Raw genomic sequence first — 20,153 nt, 5'->3', positions numbered from 1 at the left:
GTTCAACCAGTGCTAGCTAGTGTCACAGCTCAGGGCAAGTAAACCTCTACTCCCCCTCTATGGTCCCAAACAGACCACCACTCAATCTGTCTTGGATGGAGACTTGCAGCTCATGCTTCTCTGACAGGGGTATTTCCAGGTTGTACAATTCCCTGATGCTAATGAAGTGGCCTTCTTTTGCCTTCTCATCAGAGACAGTACACAATGCACTCATCACAGGTACAGTTGTTGCCACACAGCTATTTCTAAGGAAGCACATTTTGTTCTTAAGGTAAACACATCACGGAAAAAACATATGAAAAATAAGCTAAATGAATGCTAACAAGTTTACCAGGGCTCAACCGAGTTCTAACATGGGCTCTGGCAAGTAAGCAGTTCCTCAAAACCACACACAGGTGTTTTCCTGTAGTTTCCAGTTCATAACACTCTTTGCTCAGAGCAAGCACACCTATAACTCTGTATATCTTTGATTTATCCAGTTTGGGCTTTTAAAGAGACCACGAATGTGTCTTAGGCCAAAAAACGGTTTTCTACTCAAGCACAACTTCGAAAGAATGGATTAAGAGATGGGTTATTGGCAGTCCCCTCACCTCAAGTGTTTCCTAGGAAAGCCACTTCCCACAGATTGTCCCAAAAAGTCCTGTGTAGTTACTGGTGTTTTCTAGAGACTGCATTAATCCTGACTTCCTCCTAAATAAATTCTATGTATTCTCAATAATTTTTTTTTTTAAATACATTGAATTCAATGAGGCTTAGCAGTCCAACTTCCTTCCATAAGGTTTGTTTCAGATATTGTCACATCTGTCACGGTTAAGCTGTAGTGTCCCTCCAAACTGAAACAACTGGTATTATCCTGAGGAATATTTTTGGACTTCACCTATTTATTTTGGATCTGCGACACTTTGAGAATCATATTTAGCTCTTCCAAACAGCCAGTTGTTAGTGACATTTAATAATGGTGTTTTGGAAAATTCTCTGTGGACTCCAGTTTTGCTTGTTTTCAACATGAAGTGGTGTTATTGAACATAACTGCATTTTTACACGCCACAGTCAGGTTGAGATCTGTAGTGAATTCTGAAGCAACAAGGTGCTCCCTAGAGAAATGTCATGTGAGAGAAATCCAGAAAAGCAAGTCATAGCATAGTCTCAAAAGAACTATGCCAAGATCTGTTCAATGGTTTATGAGTAGGGTCCTGCCCTGGGCAAGACAAATCATTGCCAAGGCCTTTCCTTAAAATGGGAGAGGGGAAGAGAATTATGTGGAAAGAATCAGTTATAAAGGAAAAGTATGATGGGTTTCCCTGTTGTAATCTGTGTTGGTCTATAAACGAAAAAGAGAAGCATTTTCTTTTGACTGTTCCCTGTGAGAAACCAACATATTGTAATTAGCCTTGGCTGACAGGTAGGTATTTCACAGGTACCCTGCCCACCCCATGTCCATGATTACTGTATCTACCCACTTCATCTAAGCCCATTTGTATGGTGAAAAGGAACTGGTGATGACTTATTTGTTAAATATGTATGCATGTTAGATATGAAGAAATTGAGTAATATTTTATTTCCTTGGCACCAACTCGGAGGCTTTCGATAAAGGGCCCCCTTTGCTATTTCTGGTAGAAAAAAAATGGGAGGTGCAAATTACTAGGTACTGCAGCTTGCAGCATCTTTGGACTGGACTCAGGATCACAACAAAAGTAGGAAGGAATGGGTGAGAGAAAAATCTACAGGCAGTGGCAGGCTTCTTTCCTCGTTATCAAGTCCAATTTCATTATCTAAGCTACTAGAGTTGATGTAGTCTAAATGGTTTTTAATGGAGATGTTTAAAAAAAGCTTTTCAGAGCACATCTTCCTGTGGACGGAGGAAAGTTCAGCTGCATTGTTTCGCTTTATATTCTATGGAGACCCATCACTGTTTTACATAAAATACCTATTGCAGGTTGAACCTCTCCCCTCTGGCATCCTCGAGTCTTGACAAGTGCTGAATGAGAGAATTTGTTAGACCATGAAGGACAATATTGTCTAGTAGCACTACCTACACTTTCACTGCTTACTGGGGAAGACATTTAGGGGTAAATTACAGCTAAACAACAGCAAAGAACACAGAGACAGGACTGGTGGCTGTAAACATAATTTATGGAACCATAGGAAGCTTGGCCACACCCATGAAAAGTAGTTGCCTGGCTAACTAAAGTCATGCCAGAGTACAGATGTTGCTGGACGAGAGTTGCAGATTAGAGGTATTCAACCTGTACAAATCACTTCTATAAAACAGTAAACTAGATGGCACTTCTTGTCTTATTATGTTCATAGTCTTTGTGCAGAAAGATGTACAGCCAATGGGTGATCCTGAAAGGTCCTGGTCACCCTCAGTTCTCAAAAGCGCTAAGAAACCTCAACTCCAATTAAAATCAAAGAGGATTATCAGCAAAATTAAACCCTAAATACTGGGTACTGTTCAACTGAATGACTGTTTTTCAAATGTTTCTGCCATAACAGGGAAAAAGACAATCAAGGAGAGATGCCCCTTTAGTTTTAATATTGTCTCTAACTTCTACTGGTAAAAGATTAAAGCCTCATTAAAAAAATAGTTCAGAGATCAGCTCCATAAAGAGACAGAGCAATGCAAGTGCAAACGTAAGGAGTTTAGAACTGGATCCAACTTTATAGCTGACAGTCTCCCTCAAATGGGCTGAACCACATGTGCAGTTTTGTGTAGAGCTGGATGCATATGGTGGCTGAAAGACTTTGTTATAAAGCTCAAAGTATAGCACTCACAGAATTAACAAGGTAGGCACCAAACATGATTCACCTTTGTGCTCTATCCAACATACCTCAGTCCAGACCTACATAGTGTATCTATTCCTCTTTGAAAGACTGGATTTAAACCTCATTCTCCAGAGGCATGAGGCTATCTAAATCCAATTCATCATTCTTAATATTCTCCTCCAGATTGTTAACAAAGGTGATTCTGCGTTACCGCCTTTGTTTTACCTGCATGGTACGGCATGTCACGAGGATGCATTAGAGTCCAGATTATCAGTGGTCCTGCTACACAAAGAATGTGAAACATGCATAGTAAATCCCACTCATTCCTCACTTGTGTTTTAATGCTCAGTAAGATGAAGAATTGCTGCACAAACTCCTCCACACATTCACTGCCTGTATCTACATGAAGGACCGGTATCAAAATTCACTCTTGGAATAGAACTGGCTTCTGCATTTGGCTAAAGGGAACTTAATGCACTTCAAAGTTAAAACATTATGACAAATAAGGGGAAATAAAAGCACTAGCTAAAATAAAAGTCTGTGTATAAGCCAGCCTTGTAAGAATTTGACAGAGCTTCCATTTAAGAAGATTGCAATTGATGGTGAAACATTTTTTAAACCTTGTGGTTCTTTTTAATCTTGTGAAAGTGTTTTTTTTTCATCCCACTTTTCCAACAAGATTAAAATCACAATCAGCTGACAGCCAGAACTGTGGCTTTAGTATCTTAATAGCACATTAGCTGACTAGATAGCATTGATTTCCAACTGTATTTAGACTGCTAAAGAAGAAGGCAGATGCTTTTGAAAACCCCATGCAATGACTAAGAAAGTTAGGTGTTTTTCTGCATATTTAAGTGCATAAAAGCTTTTGTGCACCTGGCACAAGACCACAGAGCCCAGAAATTAACTACAAGATGCACAAAGCCCCTTTGAGAGCCTGTGAGCATGCCAAGTATACCTGTGCCCTTCTTTGCCATAAGAGCTTGATGCACTCACAAATTCTGGGGACAACAAGCGGGGATTAGTTGGTTCCACACAGTAATTTCCACCTCCATCCAAAAAACGATCATGTATCTAGCTAGTTTGGTACCAGAATATGCTGGGAAAACCTGGAAAACTTACCCGTGGTGCTTCAAGCTGGATATTGAGAGGCACGCGATTATGCAAAAGGACAGCACTGGCAGAATATAGAGCAATTCATTGTGGGATTTCTTACCTCACAGATTCATTACATCACACTTAACTATGCTCGTTTCACGTCCAATCCCACTGTCCCCACACAAACCTCCTGTGGCCCAGTGCTGTAATTTTCCAGCTTGGCTTCTAGTTTTGCATTTTGTTCTATGAATAAGTGAACATTTCTTTTTTCCCCCTCAGTATTTAAATTGAGTACATGACCTCTTACTGAGGCATACTCCTTATCCAGATATCTGTCAGGCGTCACAATGCTGCTCTTTTGACGCACTATTTGAAAATAACTTGCAAATGTTTATACAACATTTCTGCTGGTATTAGCTGTTTAGACAACATCCAGAAATGTCAAGTACCCAGCTTGGTCGAAGTACAGCCCTGCGAGGATTTTATGGGACGTTCCACAAGCTCAGTCAAGTTAGACTGGCTCACACAGAGCCCCCCCCAAGGTCAAGAGAGTTCTCCGAAGCCTGAATAATAATAAGTCCTCAATCAAGTTGAAATCCTTTTAAATCACTTTAAGAGAGGAAACCATGCTGTAACTGCTCCATGACAAAATTATGGGTATAACCAAGAGTGGTGCAGAGAGATTACAGCAGTGAACTGGAAGTCAAGAATCCAGGGTTCTGCTCCTGGTTCTGAGTCTGTGACCAACAAATAATTTGAATGCTCTGTACCTGATTCCCAAACTCCTGTTCTTAGTGGCAAGCACCCTGTGCCACTGCTGACTAATGGTTCTACGTAAAATCAGAGAGCAGGATGTAGGTTTAGGTCTCAAAGCAGATACAATTAATTTTGCTTTTTTAAAATAATTATTTCAGTAATATTGAATGGGGCAGGAAACACCTGGGGTGGGGTCGCATGGCTGGCAAGACCTTCCAGGAGCCCCAGCAAGCTGCTCCCTTAAAGGGCCCCTCCCCAAACGCCCCCTCCCTGCACTTGCTGCTGAGACCTGCCTTGCTGCCAACATCATAGCAGAACAGGTGCTGGGACCAGAAACCCACACCAGAGAGCTATGCCGTGCCACGGTCAGCCTCCAGTTGATCCACTGGCAGAGACCCCCCCCACACTGGGGCTATGAAGCCCTGCTCCCCGAGGCCCAGCCACCCCCATCCCATGTTGCATCTGGAGCTATCACAGCAGCTCCAAGTGGTGGGACTGGCAAGTGACATGTTGGCCACTGGCTGCAGTACTTCAGGATGAAGGAGACACTCCTGGATCTCTGCAACTGGCTCACCATCTGACACTGGGACACCCTCATGTGGCGCATTCTCCCTCTTGAGCAGGTTGCCATCACCTTGCTTTTCTGGTCCCCGCTGTGGAAGAGGTGGCACCACCCCATTCCCCAAGGTGTGTGACGCATCAGATACTTACCAGAGGGTTCCTTGGAAAGATCCAGGGACACGCTGCTGGATGTTTCCTGGATCAACAACCATGAGGGCAGGGCAATCACTAATGTCCCATCGCTCAAGTACTTTGTCTGAGGGTAGATCTGGCAGTGTGGACTGGCTGGTGGGTCCTGGTTGCTCCTCCACCTCTGCCTTGGGGTCTGGCTTGTCTGTCACAATGTCGAGAAAGGTGCTGGGGGTGTCCTTGCCCCTGAAGAGGCCAGGGAGATCCTGGAGAAAGGGCAGATGGAAGGTCTTGCCCTTGAATGCCTACCTGCATCCCTGGCCAGACATACCCTTGCCTCAGTTCTTTAACCTTGGTGCTCAGCCGTTCCTGGCTCTGGGTGGGATGTCCTCTGGTGGCCAGCAAGGCATAAGCGTTCTGCCTCTTGCTCGTCCCACTCAGCATGTCCTCATTGTACCAGAGGTCTAGGAGGTCCCAGATATCCTGTTCAGTCCAAGGGGGGGATCCTCAGTTTTGTGCCTCAGGCAGGCTCCTGGGAGCCCTTGGCTGGTTCCGTGGGGGGCCTCTGGGTGTCTGCTGGCCCTCATGTACTGTGAATGGAACTGTCCACTCCAGGGGTTGTTGTGAGGGCATGGTGCTAAGCAGCTCATCTCCCTGCTCCAGCCGCTCTCTCAGCTTCTACCATGGGGGCACAGAGCTCCTCTAGTGCTGGCCAAGGTGTGTCTGTGCTCCAGCTGGCTGGCGCCATGGAGGACTACTCTTTCAAAGGGCCCCTGGAGCACCTACACATGCTTGTTTCCTGAATGACTTCTTGGAAGAAGGTGCTCCTCTTCCTGATCCAGGAACAGAAGAGCACCTCCAAAAGAAGTGCTACATTCTTCCAATTTACTTTCAAAAGGAACGCATTTTGTGCGTAGACATTCTGTGGGATCTTTCAAAAGAGCTCCGGCTTTTCTGAAAGATCATGCTACTGTAGACACAGCCTGTGTTTATTAGAAAACAAAGCATCTTTAAAAGGACTTGGGAAGCTTAATGTGAAAATATACACATCTGCTTCTTACCTCTTAACTGCATATCTTAAAATACTTTAAAAAGGAAGCACCATCCCCATTTTATGGTTGGGGAAAATCAAGCACAGCAAGGGAAAGTGACAACTAAGTTCTTTGCCATGGAAGAAACAGACACAGGATTCAGATTGCTTGAGTCCCAGTCTACTGTCCCATCCACTGTATCATACCACACAAACTAGGACATTTGCTTCTGGATTTCAACTTTTGCCAAAGTCTAGCAAAACGGAGATCTCAACGTAATGAGCTGGCCAAGTGTACACAAACTGTCCTCTACAGGAGAGATTCCGAGCTTCAAGACTGTGTAAAAACCAATGGCCATATATTGCTGTTTAGTGAAATTTTCCTTAAACTGAAGAGGGCAGGGTGTGTGCCTGTAGAAAGAACAGGGGGATTGGAGTACTCATATTGGCAGCTGCTGCTGTAAAATGCCAAGAGGTTTCCAGCTGTGAAATTCAGATAGTTTTTCTGGTGAGAGTCAGAGGTTGAGAGCTGTTGGGTTCTAGTGCATTGGCCTATGTCCATATCTATTTAACTCACACTGGTAGAAGTCTTTTGCATGCTCCCATGGGAGACTCTATAGAAACATATAGTTATTTTTCCCTCCAGGAATGCCTGCATTTTATGGAGTGAAATTGAATTTTTAAAAAAAAAAAAACAAACACAACAAAACTCATCACTGCTCTCTTGTAAAGTCAAAGCAGCATAAAAAGTGATAGCACCCACATGAAATATTTTACCATTAAAAGGCTCAAAAACTAAACTTTCAAGACGATATATTAAGGCCCAGCAATCTGAAATATTACAGGCTTCACACAGTCATCGTCATCATTGCCTGTTGGTGTCCAATGCCTCCCTCGCCATTTCCTTACATTTATGCAGTCGTGTTTTCAAGTTTGCGGTGCTTTCATCAGAAGGAATTACTCTCACCCATAACATCACATTTGGATAATTTTTTTCTGTAGACTTATAAAATACCCAACAGCTGAGCTATATTTGCTTTTCTGCTACATTGAGAATGTGCCAACACTAAAATTGCTGCATTCATGGCTCTCTTATTCACTGTATCTTTTACAAGCATGCTTAGCATACTGCTTGAGAGAGACTACTGTGCCCCACAGAAGTCAGGAGCCAGGATGAATTTTAAAGAGAGCATTTCACAATCCATCACCCCAGAATATGAGAGCAAGGAGCTGCTCAATTAAATTAATAGCAAGTAAATTTGGAACAAATAGAAAGAAATTCATCTTAATGCTATGTCTAGCCAGGATATATAATTAGGCCCTGCTGGAATTCAAATTCAGGTACAGTGGCTGGAATTTATTTTAAATGTTTGGATAATCCTAAACCCAAGAGTTATCATAATTCATCTTGTAGCAGGCATGATAACCTACAAGTCAGGCCTCAGGATGTAAACAGCCACAGAGGGTCAGTTACCCTTCACTCCTTATACTACTACATTCTGGGGTGGTTTGCTTTCTTCTACACATCTAGTAATGGTTTCTGCCCAAGAGAAAGACTAGCTAGTTGGCAGGATCAAAGGTCTGACCTAATGAGGTACATCCTCTGGACACCTGGGAAGGGTGGATTGAAGAGAAAGAAAACTGACCTCTGCTCTCAGCCCTAACACCCACTGTAAATTGTAGTAGCTATAACCTAGAATTTCTATTCTGAAAGTCACACAAAAGTGCATTTCAGTCTCCTGGGCTCTTCAAGTGCTAGTATTTTATTATTCATTTACATAACGCCTGAGGAGGCACCAGGCTGATGGAACACATGCTCTTCAGGGTGTTCTCTCTTCTGAGAACAGTTTTCTGGGAAGAGAAGAGCAAAAGGAACACAATACAAGGATGTAAAATAATTTCACATTCCTATTTGTGCTACTTGACCCCCCTTCTTGCTGATACTAATCCAAACCTCATCTTTTGTACGAGGATTTTTAACTTTTGCACTTTCCATTTATTTTTCCTTTTAACTTATCTCCTCTAGATTATTTTAACCCCTGTATATTTACTAGATATTTGTATTTCACTGTCCCTTTTTCATACTAGCAGAAAGAAGTTGAGATCCCCAGAAAGAAAACTCCTCAAAATTCACTCTGACAACCATTAGTTTAGTCAACCATTCCTGTCCTCCTCTAGTACCTCAGAGTATTAGCCTCACAGTATCACACCTGAAAGTGGCTTCAGGCAAAGAGGAGTGGATTTTAATTTGTATTTGGTTTCCACAGATTAGGCCTGCTCTAGACAGCTTTGCCCCAGTTGCAGGTGGTAGTGCAGTCAGAGCAGTGAAACACTCAAAAATAACTGGAAAAAAATGAACAAGATTCATTATTATTCAGTTCATTCTCCAAACCAAAACCTCAGTTATTTGCTCAACAATCCCCAGTAGCAATGCCACGTATTCTTGGCTGCTGCCTATGGATATTTTACAACAAATGCAGCAGCAGCAATGTTGCAGCAGCATTTAATTTACAGTTGCACTAAGCATCATACAAGTCATGCACATAGTAAGAGGAAGTCTCTGCCGAAACATTACAAACAAGATACAGGGAAGGAAGGCGCACAGATCGGCAAAGTGACTTACCCATGCTGCTTGGTGGTAGATCTGGGCACGTAGTCGTACTGTAAAAGTATTATCCTAATGCAGGAGTGAGCAAGCTTTTCACGCTGGGCCCCACTTTTCATCTCGGCAATTAGCAGAGAACCCCCAACCTGCTTAACGTAGTCCAAACTGATGGTAAGTTTGGTTATGTTCATATATTTTATAAAAACCCTATTTGGCATGTGTAAGAAAATATGTAGAATGTAAAAACTTCATTAATTGGCATATAAAATGTGAATGCACAGACATAAAAACAATAATTTATTTCAACATTTTTCCGGAGATGGATGAGCCTGTGTCCCAGCAGCCAGTCATACTGCACCCTCTGTCATGAAATGTCATGCCTCCCCAAGGGGGCCAACCACCATTTGCACACCCCAGCCCTAATGCTCTACTGAACTACATGGCTTGGTTTTGGTTTTTTTCCCCCCCCCACCTCTGAAGAAAAAGCATGAGAAAAAATGTGAAAGCTTTCTGACAGAGTGGAATATTGCCAACTTTAGTTTCAGAAAGCACCAAAACATTCCTGAAGAGCGTACATTTTGATGTTTCCAAATAAAATAGGTTCCCTTTGTTCTTGGGGTTCCTGAGAGCTGGAGTCAGTTTCATGGCAGCTTGCCTGGTAGGACTCTGAGGAGCTGGGGCAGCTGGAAGCTTAGCTGCCACCAGGTGGGCTGCCAAGGTGTTAGTAGAGCAAACTGGCAGGAAGTCTGCCTGGTTTCCTTCGAAGAAAAAAAAAATCCACCCACACTGACAAATTCCCATGGAATGTTTTCCTTTCACTGAAACTTCATTTCTGATAGAAAGTTGTTCATGTGGAAAAAAAAATAAAGTCCATTCCAACCAACTCCATTATTGCGATACTTCAGATTGTATCCAAGATGGTAAAATATGCACTAAATGTTGCAATATTATCCAGGGAAGTATTAAACAAGTAAACCACAAGGGAAAGTGTTTCTGTTCCTTTGGCAAACACCTTCCTCTTCTGATTTCTGGGATGATTTCAGCTCGGTTTTCCTGGCATATACCACAAGGGGATGTTTTTTTTTTAAAAAATCACTAATGTAGTCAGATTTAATTGCACTGCCAAACTGAGATGGCTATAAATCTCAGAATGCCAATGCACAACAAGAACTGAGTCTGAAAACCCTGTTTTACTACAGGCCGATTAACAGTGTCTACTTTAGCTATTTAAAGTGTTTTTCAAATAACATTTCTACAGCTGAAGTGGAAACAGATGGTCAGCTTTTGACAGTTTAAGTAAAAACATCTGTCCTGAAAGATGTGTGGTACCACAAGAGCCTTTCTGATAGGAAATCACTCAACAGAGAGAATCACTGGAAGTAATCTGGGGATTTAAGACATTTCAATTCACTCACAGACTCAGAGACAGACTAACTTTAAATGCTCTGTAATGGGAACCACCCCTTTGGTCCTAGGAGACAAGCCCACAACCTGAGAGAATTCAAAGAGGCTTTTCTCAGGTACATTATTTAAATTAAAACAAATAAGCAGTCCAGTAGCACTTTAAAGACTAACAAAATAATTTATTAGGTGATGAGCTTTGCTGGGACAGACCCACTTCTTCAGACCATAGTCATACCAGAACAGACTCAATATTTAAGGCCCAGAGAACCAAAAACACTAATCAAAGTTGACAAATCAGAAAAAAAATTATTTGCTCCCCTTGATAATTTTTTTTCTGATTTGTCAACTTTGATTACTGTTTTTGGTTCTCTGTGCCTTAAATATTGAGTCTGCTCTGGTATGGCTGTGGTCTCAAGAAGTGGGTCTGTCCCAGCAAAGCTCATCACCTAATAAATTATTTCATTAGTCTTTAAAGTGCTACTTGACTGCTTTTTTGTTTTGATAGTATATAGACTAGCATGGCTCCCTCTGTTACTACTTAAATTTTTCGCTCTCAGAATTTCGTCCCAATATAGCCTTATTTATAATTACAGGCCATTGCAAACCAAATTACCCACCCCAAGATGAGGGTCAATCTAAGAGTCCAGCTCCCAAAGTGGACAGCAGTAGGGTGGTTATCAATAGGAGGATGCCATGGTGCATAAACACTATTTAGTGCTCCTCTTATAATTCCCTTTACTAGCCCAACAATACACACATTGCAATCTAGTGAAGGGGAGGGGAATATAGAATGAGTTTTATTTGCATGCCTCCCACCCTCTCTTGTGAGAAAACCCAAAGTGCTAGTCATCTTCCTCCTCGCTAGGATCATCCCAGTGATAGGATCTCCCCCGATCAAGGCATGCGAACGCATAATGTATCACACTGACACCCATGGGTGGTGGGGAATGGGGAAGAGTTTTTGTTCATACATATTTATGAAAGCTTTAACCCCTTTTCTTTATTTGAACTTCACATCTCACTGCATTTGCTGTATCCTGTTTTTCCACAGGCTAACCCATTACCATTTACATCACCTTATCACCACAGTAACCTTAAGGAAGTCTCTGACATTCCACTCAGTCTACCAACAGTCATCTTGGGATGTCTGCTAATCTCTGGTAGACATTATCATCCACACTCAGCAATTAACTTCAAAACATCAGCATATCACAAAGAGAGACACAAGCTCAGTGGGTTTATCATCTTGCTTATGCTAATTTATCCCAAATCCTAAAATAATTTGTCTAAGCTAAATATTTTACAGGCAAGGAGGCCCTGTGTTACAACTTTACTTATTGTTTACGTTGCATCTTTACATCCTAAATATTATGGATCCTTTTTATCTTTGGCAATGCTAGTACATCTCACTATTCCTATTCAGGCAACCTTAACATTTCCTCTTTCAACAAGGTGCTCACATGCTGTTAACATGACATCACTTGAATTGGGGCAGACATTTGTCAGTCCAGTCATTGACCAGGACCTCGTGGTGTGAGTGCTGTGCAGAATAAAGAGAGAGCCTCTGCCCTCAAAGAGTTTCTCCCCAGCTATAGAAGCTGGCTCCTGACTGCATGGAGGAGGAGGAGGCTCTGCTCCTGCCTCACATGCTGATGAAAATCAACTCTCGTGCTACTCTTGGCATGTGTGACAGAGGTTGCTGACACCTGACCTAGACTAGAGAGAGATCTAAGTTGAAGATGACAACCCGTTCCTGGACTGCTTGTTTTAGCCATATTGAGCTTGAGCTGCCAACTAGACATCCACAAGGAGGTGGAAGAGAGATACTGGCTGCCTTTGTTAGTTTGAACAAGCTGCAGCAAAAGAGAAACAGATCTGTGAGGGGTCCACAGAAGTGGTTGAATGTGTGTAAATGCTACACATGACAACAGTTTTGGAACATGAGCATTTCACGGCCTGTTCACAACACGGCTGCAAGTCATACTGTGGATGGGCAGAGCAGGATTTTTTAAATCTGTGCTCTCTAGCTGGGCTAAAGACCAGGGCTTGCAGCTTAAGTCCAATTATTGAACAGAAAGGTCAAGACATGTCCACACATCCTCTACACATCTAGGTAAGGGATGACTGGGCTACAATTGATTCCCTTCAGCCCTTCACTTCTAACAAAAGCAGTTGACCAAGGGTTATTGCGCTCAGACCTTCATATACATTCTCCAAACATTACTGCTTTGGAGAAAAGCCATTATATGTACACTGGGAAAAATCACTAAAGGAATTCCAGAGAGATAAGTGGTGTTATATACTTATACGCAAGCTCTTCAGGACAAGGGCTCGTTTTCCCGTACACCTTAGACCATAGCACACTGTGAGTATTACACAACCTTGGGCCAGTCTATGGTGACTGAGATCATATTCTATTAATTATTTGCATTATGCTAGCACCTACAGGCCACACTAGAGATGGGTGTCCCATTGTGCTGCACCAGAGTTTCTTAAAGTATGTTCTGTGAAACACAAGTGTTTGTGAACAACTTGCAGGTGTGCTGTGGTGGCATAGCAACTAGCAACGATCTGTGGCATGTGTATGCATTTTCTGTTATTAAAACCAGATACACTGATACTTCTTTATTGTTATATCACCCAATTAACACTTAAATTTCAAGTACAGCAGCAGGGCAAAGGGTGATGCCAGAAACAGGCACAGAGGTGAAATGATTAGCACAAGGCCACAAAGCAGGTCACTGGAAGAGCCAGGATTAGACCTCAAGTCTCTCAAATTCCAGCACAGCATCCTCATCACCGGATTGCATGGACTATCAGTGCTAGGCATTGGCCTCTGCACAAAAACCTTATGTAGCAAAGGTTTTTTTTCCCCACACGGGAGCTGAATTCCTCCCAGAAATGACATCATGATTCTTACTCACCCAGTGTGTTCTCCTTCCCTTGTCAGGTTAATGCACTGTACTCATGGCCTCATGCACAAAGAAGTGGTAGAAAAGTTGCAGAAGGGCAGGGCTGCATGTGAGTCTTGATGACCATACTTGGTCATATTTTGACTGACATGGATGCACCAAAAGAATTTTTTGACCAGTGTCATCTTAGCAAGCTACTTCTCTGCCAGCTCCCAGCATCAGGCCCTGTCCCTTCAACTGCACTGGAATCTCTCACGCTCATGGGAAGACAGATTTTAAAATAAACTGCATAAACAATATTCCCCAAACTCAGGAAGTCCAAGGGCTTCACAAGTTTACTTCCTGAGGCACAGAAGAATTCAGCACTTTCTTTGGACTGTGAGACTGTAGCACAGGAGAGGCCATTAAAAGGGAGGTGTCCCTCTGGGGAAATTAATTGCTTTGACAGTGAGTGGGTGGACATAGCATCAGAAGATGAAGTCATGACAAATAATTTTAGAGTCTGAACAGGAAGACGCTGTTTCCAAAACAGCCAGTCCCTTTGAAATCCTCTTGGGGTCCGGAGACTGTGTGTCTGGATTTTGCATTGGCACGGGGCAGACACAGCTCTTTTAAAGGAAAATGCCCAGAATAGAAGCACCACTAGCATGCGCATGTGTTTGGGTTCATGAACGAGTGAGCACGGATGGAGATCTCACCTGCTGCGGAGACAGCTGAGTATGGATAGGACAGGACTAGAGCAGGGATATTGGATCCAGTATAGAACTGCACAAGACACCGTTTTGCCAGCTGGGAGAGGCTACGAAATCATTCCAGCTCAGGTGAGTCCACACTCTCACATTCTATGTTGGTAGTGGGCAACCTGTGGCCCCTGGGATGCATGAGGCCGCCCTGCGGTCCCCCCATTTGTCCCTCTGCCCCTCATGCACCGGGGCATAGGAGACCTGAACTTTCCATGCCTCCCTCTGCCCTTCCAGAGCACAAAGTGACTGATTCATGCTCTCTTCCCACTCCTCCCCAGAACTGGAATGCTGGGAATCAGCTGCTTGTGGGGAGGAGCAGGGACAAAGCACAAGTCAGTGGATTCATGGCTTCTCCAAAAGTGCTGGGAAGCTGCAGGGCTGTGGTGCCCCAGTGCATGGGGCAGGAATTGCTGCAACCAAGAGGGCCACACAGGCAGCCCACTCACCAACAACCCCAGTTGCCCATTGCTGTTCTATAGCCTAAGAGCTGTCGATAGGGGGCTACCGTGCCTGCACTCCCAAAGGTCTGCAAGATGTGGCCTACTGCCACCTAGGCTCCGGACAGTGGGAGATGCCACAAAAGACAACAACAACTAAATGTGGAACAGCAAACCGTGGCGTAGGCCTCAGCGGAGCTGGCTCAGCAATCACTAGCACTGTTTTGTAAAGCCCTTTCCTCATGCTTTCTCCTGTAGAATGAGGCAGGCACAGAGGAAGCACCAAGACAACTCTGGTAGGAAGCAGTGAGGAAACGTGTGATGAAGGCAGCTGCTGGGTAACTGGGAGACTCTGCACATGACTGGCCACGTCACCCTCAAACCTCTCTTGTCCTGTTCTCATCCCTTAGCCATATGTCCATCCAAAGCATCTCTTCCCAGTGACAGGCAAGCCCAGTGTCAACCCTTCTGCTACAAAAAAGCAGCAGTCTTGTAGCACCTTGAAGACTAACAAATTTATTAGGTCATAAGCTTTTGTGGGTAAAATCCATTTTCCTTCCTTTATGCTCAGTCACATGAGCTACACAGCCTCAATCCACGCCTTCCCCCTTCCACTGAAATAAGCTCCTAATTCACCATGGTTGTGACAACCATTCCAATATGAACTGGTGCAGCACGGTCCTCCTCAGAGACTGCTGCCCAGACTTTGACAAGCACTAGCAGAAATGAAGTTAAGAGTGATTTAAAAACAAAACCCCACCACAACCCGTTCTTACATTTCATAAGGAAAACATGTCTCAGTCTGAGGGCCCAGAGACAGATAGACAAATAGTATCTCTCACTCACTCACACACACACGAAACATAAGGGACTTCAGCCTAGTGGTTAGGGCCTGGCTCTGCACACATCAGGAGTTCTTGTTTCTACTCTTCCTGTTAGCTTGCCAAATACTTCATAAGTCAGTCTGTATGTACCTTGGCTTCTATAAAATAGGGGAGGAACAACAACTTCTTCAGAAGCATGAGGAGAGACTTCATTCACTTTTCTGAAGCATCTGTGGACACTTGGAAAAAAAAGCTACAACTTTATATACAGCTAAAAACCTACCACAGCTTCACACCCCTGGGTTCTGCGATTTGGAAGAACTTCTTTGCCTTGTTTAAAAACCATCATCAACCTGATTTTGAAATTTGGTGGGTGCCTACAGTGGTAAATACTTGAGTCGCTGGAGAGATGAAGGTTGCACAGTTTCAGAGGCACAAAACAATTGGCTAGTTCCAGCTACATGTAAAGCAAGACAAACAACTTCTGCCTTTTTCCATTACCAAGAGATGACGCAGTACGAAGTGACAAGCAGAAATGGGACACAAACCATGACATTCCTAACCTCCTTTTCCACTGCAGCAAGTTAGCAGCTGCAAAAGGACTTATAATCTGGGTGATCCTCAGAGCCTACGTCCACCCATATAACAGGCTGTCTTTACGCACAGCAAGCCAGTTCCCAATGAAATGCAGATGCAGGAAATCAGACCACAAGATAAAGGGCCTGATTTCTAGCTGAAAGTTTAACACACAGGGCCACATTCCAATCCTTGTTACTCCTGCACAACAACCTGACGGCACTGTGATTGCACAGGTAAAACTATGGACGGAATTTAGCCATTGTCTTAACGCTGCCCAGTCCTTTCCTCTTTTCCCCACAACTCTGATTACCTTGTTCTCCCCCATCCCTTCCCTCTGGCTGCACAGAGTCTGGAGCTCTCTCTGCCCGCAGCTCCTTAGCAATTATTTCCTCTTCATTCTACCTTCTCCCTTTCCCATAGTAACCACCTGTAAGGGAGTAGGAGGAAGGCTGGGCAAGGCAAGGGTTAAACTGAGACTGTTTGCCCAGCTAGAACCCGCGCCCCCGGCAGCCTGTGTCAGGCTTGGAGGCAGTATAAAAGAGGAACCAGCCCAGTTCAGGGCGGGCCAGCCAAGAGGCAGGAACTGGCTTTGGTGCATGCAGTGCTGGAGGCAGAGCTGCCACCAGATCTTCCCCCAACAGTTGGAGCCTCTGAACTCTTCCCCAGGCAGAGAGAGGGAGGAACCCCAGAGAACCAACCCCCTGCAGAGGGGAAGCTGGACTCTCAGGGCCATTCCCCAAACTAAGACCATCGCCTATAGGGGTGGGCAGCAGACCTACACCCTGGGCCTCTAGGCTCCGCAACGGGTCTAGCTGCTAGGTACCCTGCCATCAGGGGGAACCGCTTACACCACCCCATGGAACCTTCCCCAGCCTTCAGGGTAGAGCCTGCAGATCTCTTCTGGACCAACCAGCACATAAATCATCTGGGAAAAGAATAGTGTGCAGTCCCCAGGCCTTGGAGACTTTTCAGTGCCCAGGCTCTTAAAAAGCTGGAGAGTGGAGGACAGAATGTCCAGCTCTAATCTTAGAGGTCCCACTTTACTGCCTGATAATGTACAGCCACTGCTTTGCTAAGTTGATTTTACCTCCGTGCATTCGTCATGGTACTTAAAGACAGTAACATCACAGCAAGACAAAGAACTGTGCAAATGCATATGACTACTGCAATGTGATGAAAAAAATCTTTTGGAAATTACCAGACCCTCACCAGGGAAATCTGCTATTTCAATGGCCTAGGCCAAAGGTCAAGCATTATTATTACTCCCAAGTCTACAGCATTTCTAGACTCTAGAGACAATTTAGTTCCTCAGTCCATTCATTTTATACACCATCTGCCATTGTTGCACATATACTAAAAGATGGGCTATTTAGGGTTTTGTGACAATCCAAGACACCCGGCATTAAAATACATGTTACCACGCTGTTCATGACATGAATAATCTCACTGAGACTTTTCCTAAATGCTTCCATGCTCAGAACAACACATAAAGGGATTAGAAATAGGTCTCTATTTAAGAGGGAAAGGGAAGTCACTTAGAATGGAGCAGCTGGCCTCAAAAGTAATTGCCATAGGGTGACCTGTTCCACAAGAGGTTCCCGGTAAAAGCTCACTTCCTGATTAATTGGGCATTTGGAGGAATTGCTGCACGTGGCTACGTTCTTACCTACAGCATGAGACTCCATCTTGGTTGATGGAGGAGGGTTCAGTAAAGAAGGAGACTGAAAGCCACAGTCTCATGCTGAGCATGCCCAGCAAAGCTTCTCAGCGATTCAGGATGGAATAAATTTAAGCCATTTGCTTCTGGCTGGAATTATCCTGGGTATTGGGGGAACTCTCACAGATGTGATGGGAGAGTTTCTACAGGAAGGTTTCCTAATACTTCCACTATAAAGCATTCTTGCAAACTTTGAGTAGCTGTCAAACCTCTTCCATTGGCCACAAGGCTTTGATAAGGGGCAGGTGATGCCCCTTAGGCTACCGAAATGACTCTTCCTTGTCTCATGAAATTTGACAGAATCAGATGAGAGATTAACAATTTAAAACCACCACTTCCCTTCTCTCACTTGTATTTCTCAGGGAAAGGTTGACAGGCTCCCAAAATCAAGGTCAATTCTGAGGCCAGTGCTAGGCAACAGCACACACTACACTAGGAACATGGAGGTCTGGTCAGAACATGTCCTGGGGAGAATAGGACCAGACTCCTCTCCCTGCTAGCCAACAGACCCAGTGTTTAGAATCATAGAATGCTAGGACTGGAAGGGACCTTGAGAGGTCATCGAGTCCAGCCCCCTGCCATCATGGCAGGGCCAAGTACTGTCTAGACCATCCCTGATAGACATTTATCTAACCTGTTCTTAAATGTCTCCAGAGATGGAGATTCCACAACCTCCCTGGGCAATTTATTGCCACATTTGACCACCCTGGCAGTTAGGAAATTTTTCCTAATGTCCAACCTAAACGTCCCTTGCTGCAATTTAAGCCCATTGCTTCTTGTTCTATCCTCAGAGGCCAAGAACAACAAGTTTTCTCCCTCCTTCTTATGAGGTTTAGTGTTTTGTTAAACCCCCTTTGTCTCACCTTGATGGGAGCGGGGCACCACATCAATCAAGAGCTCCTCACACCTCAGGCAAGGAGAAAGACAGGTCAGGCTCCTGGCAACCATGCTCTTACACGTGGTGATAGCTACCAATCTTCTCTCTGGGGCAACACTGGGGCAGAAGCTTCCTTAACTCTGGGTGTGCGGAAGAAATAGAACCAAGTTTAGCTGTGCCACCCTCAGACCATATCCTAGATCCAGGAACCTTAATGAGGTAGCATAGCTTTCTCCTGTTATTATCTGGTGCTGTATCTTACTGTGCTAGATATGATGTTTCAGACCTCGTTGGTGGAAGGGGATGTGCAACTGCATACAACAAAACTTGATCTTATCCTTCTCTTTAAGATAAAACACAGAAATAAACAAACCTAGGGTTTTGCAATCTTGCATTTGTAATTTTGTAACTTGAGCGTTTTACTTTGCTTTTATGTTCTTTTAACACTTTTTTTTTTGTGTGTAATTCTACATAGACTTGCAAATCCACAAAGGTTTCAAGGGAGATATCAGCTGCTCGGAAGAATTGTAGGGTTCACCTGCTGGTCCCAGACCAGAGAGTGGAAAAATAGCTATCCCCCTAAACTGGACATGCAGGGGCTTTGCGGGGCATACAGCTCAGCAGATGCTCCTGTACTTCCCATATAGTTCAAATTTTGCTTTACCTTCACCATAATGATCTAGCTAGCAGAGAATGAGGGTGTGTCTAAACTACTGGGAGGATTGACCTGGTAAGGGTTGATTTTGTGTGTATGGTAGTTTGATTTTGTGCATCTTTATCTGGGATTGGCAGTTGACCCCTGTACTCCTTGATATTGTGAAGAATAAAGGAGGTCGATGGACGGCCAGTTAAGTCAATTGCAGACAAGCAATTCTAGCTACAGCAATTGCATAGCTAGAATCAACTTAACTCCCTAGCGTAGACCAAAGCAGAATGTGGAGGGGTTAAGAATGGTACAGCAATGCAGCAGCATCTGCATCTCCCATTTCATGAGAAGGCAGCTCTCTGGCCTTCTCCCAGTTCCAAGTGATGGGAGAAAGCACTATAGTACAGGGTACCAGAAATACCATGTTCTCTCCAAGCAAAAGGCTGAGTGTTTTCAAGCTGTAAATGTAACTCTAATAATTTTATAAAGTAAATATAGTTTTCAAGTATAGCCGCCAGATATGAAACTGTCAGTATGAAACTGTCACTTTTGATTTACCCTCAGAACAGTTGCAACATAAACAGCACATATTCCTGACAACATGCCTCAGCCTCACGGTGGCCAGAGCACCTGCAAGGAACAACAGGTTCATTCAGATTTATGCCTGCTCTCAGATTGGCTAGGAATTGTTGACTAAGGAAGTGTTGAGCCTGCACCTTCTGAAAAATCAGGCCCTGTTAAGGTTGTGAAATTAAGCACCCCAAAACCACAAGTCATGTCTGAAAATCTTGATTATCTATACACGCTTAATGTTGGAACCAAGCATGTGCAGGCATTTCTTGTGCTGAGGTTGCAAACAAATCCGAAAGCGATTCTCCTACCTGGGGATATGAAAGTTACCCACACTGATTGCACCATTAGTGGCTTACATCTTGTGGGAGGAGAATTAGCCTAAGGGTGCCAAAAATTGTCATAGAGGTATTTGTGACAATGACACACTGATGCACGAGCAACAGCTCAGTTCATATCAGCGGCTAACATATTTGTCAGCTAAGACAAACACAGTGCA

At 43.9% G+C, this 20,153-nt stretch overlaps 1 protein-coding gene across 3 annotated transcripts in view; it reads right to left on the bottom strand.

The window, feature by feature from the left end:
* The window catches only part of LOC142021247 (rho GTPase-activating protein 7-like), a 144,767-nt gene that overhangs the window by 70,207 nt on the left and 54,407 nt on the right, over nt 1-20,153 (bottom strand). The window contains exon 1 of one of the 3 annotated variants that reach the window (XM_075009837.1): nt 8,964-8,982. The exons of the other annotated variants lie outside the window; for them this stretch is intronic. Coding sequence (XP_074865938.1) covers nt 8,964-8,967 — 4 coding nt within the window. The 5' untranslated portion in view covers nt 8,968-8,982. Of the gene's footprint in view, nt 1-8,963; nt 8,983-20,153 lie in introns of those variants that run through there. 3 annotated transcript variants of the gene reach the window in all.

The sequence above is a fragment of the Carettochelys insculpta genome, chromosome 15 (assembly GCF_033958435.1).
Source record: "Carettochelys insculpta isolate YL-2023 chromosome 15, ASM3395843v1, whole genome shotgun sequence".
Taxonomy (NCBI): Eukaryota; Metazoa; Chordata; order Testudines; family Carettochelyidae; genus Carettochelys; species Carettochelys insculpta.
Note: the sequence above shows the minus strand (reverse complement) of the source record. Positions and strands in the feature narration are given on the sequence as shown.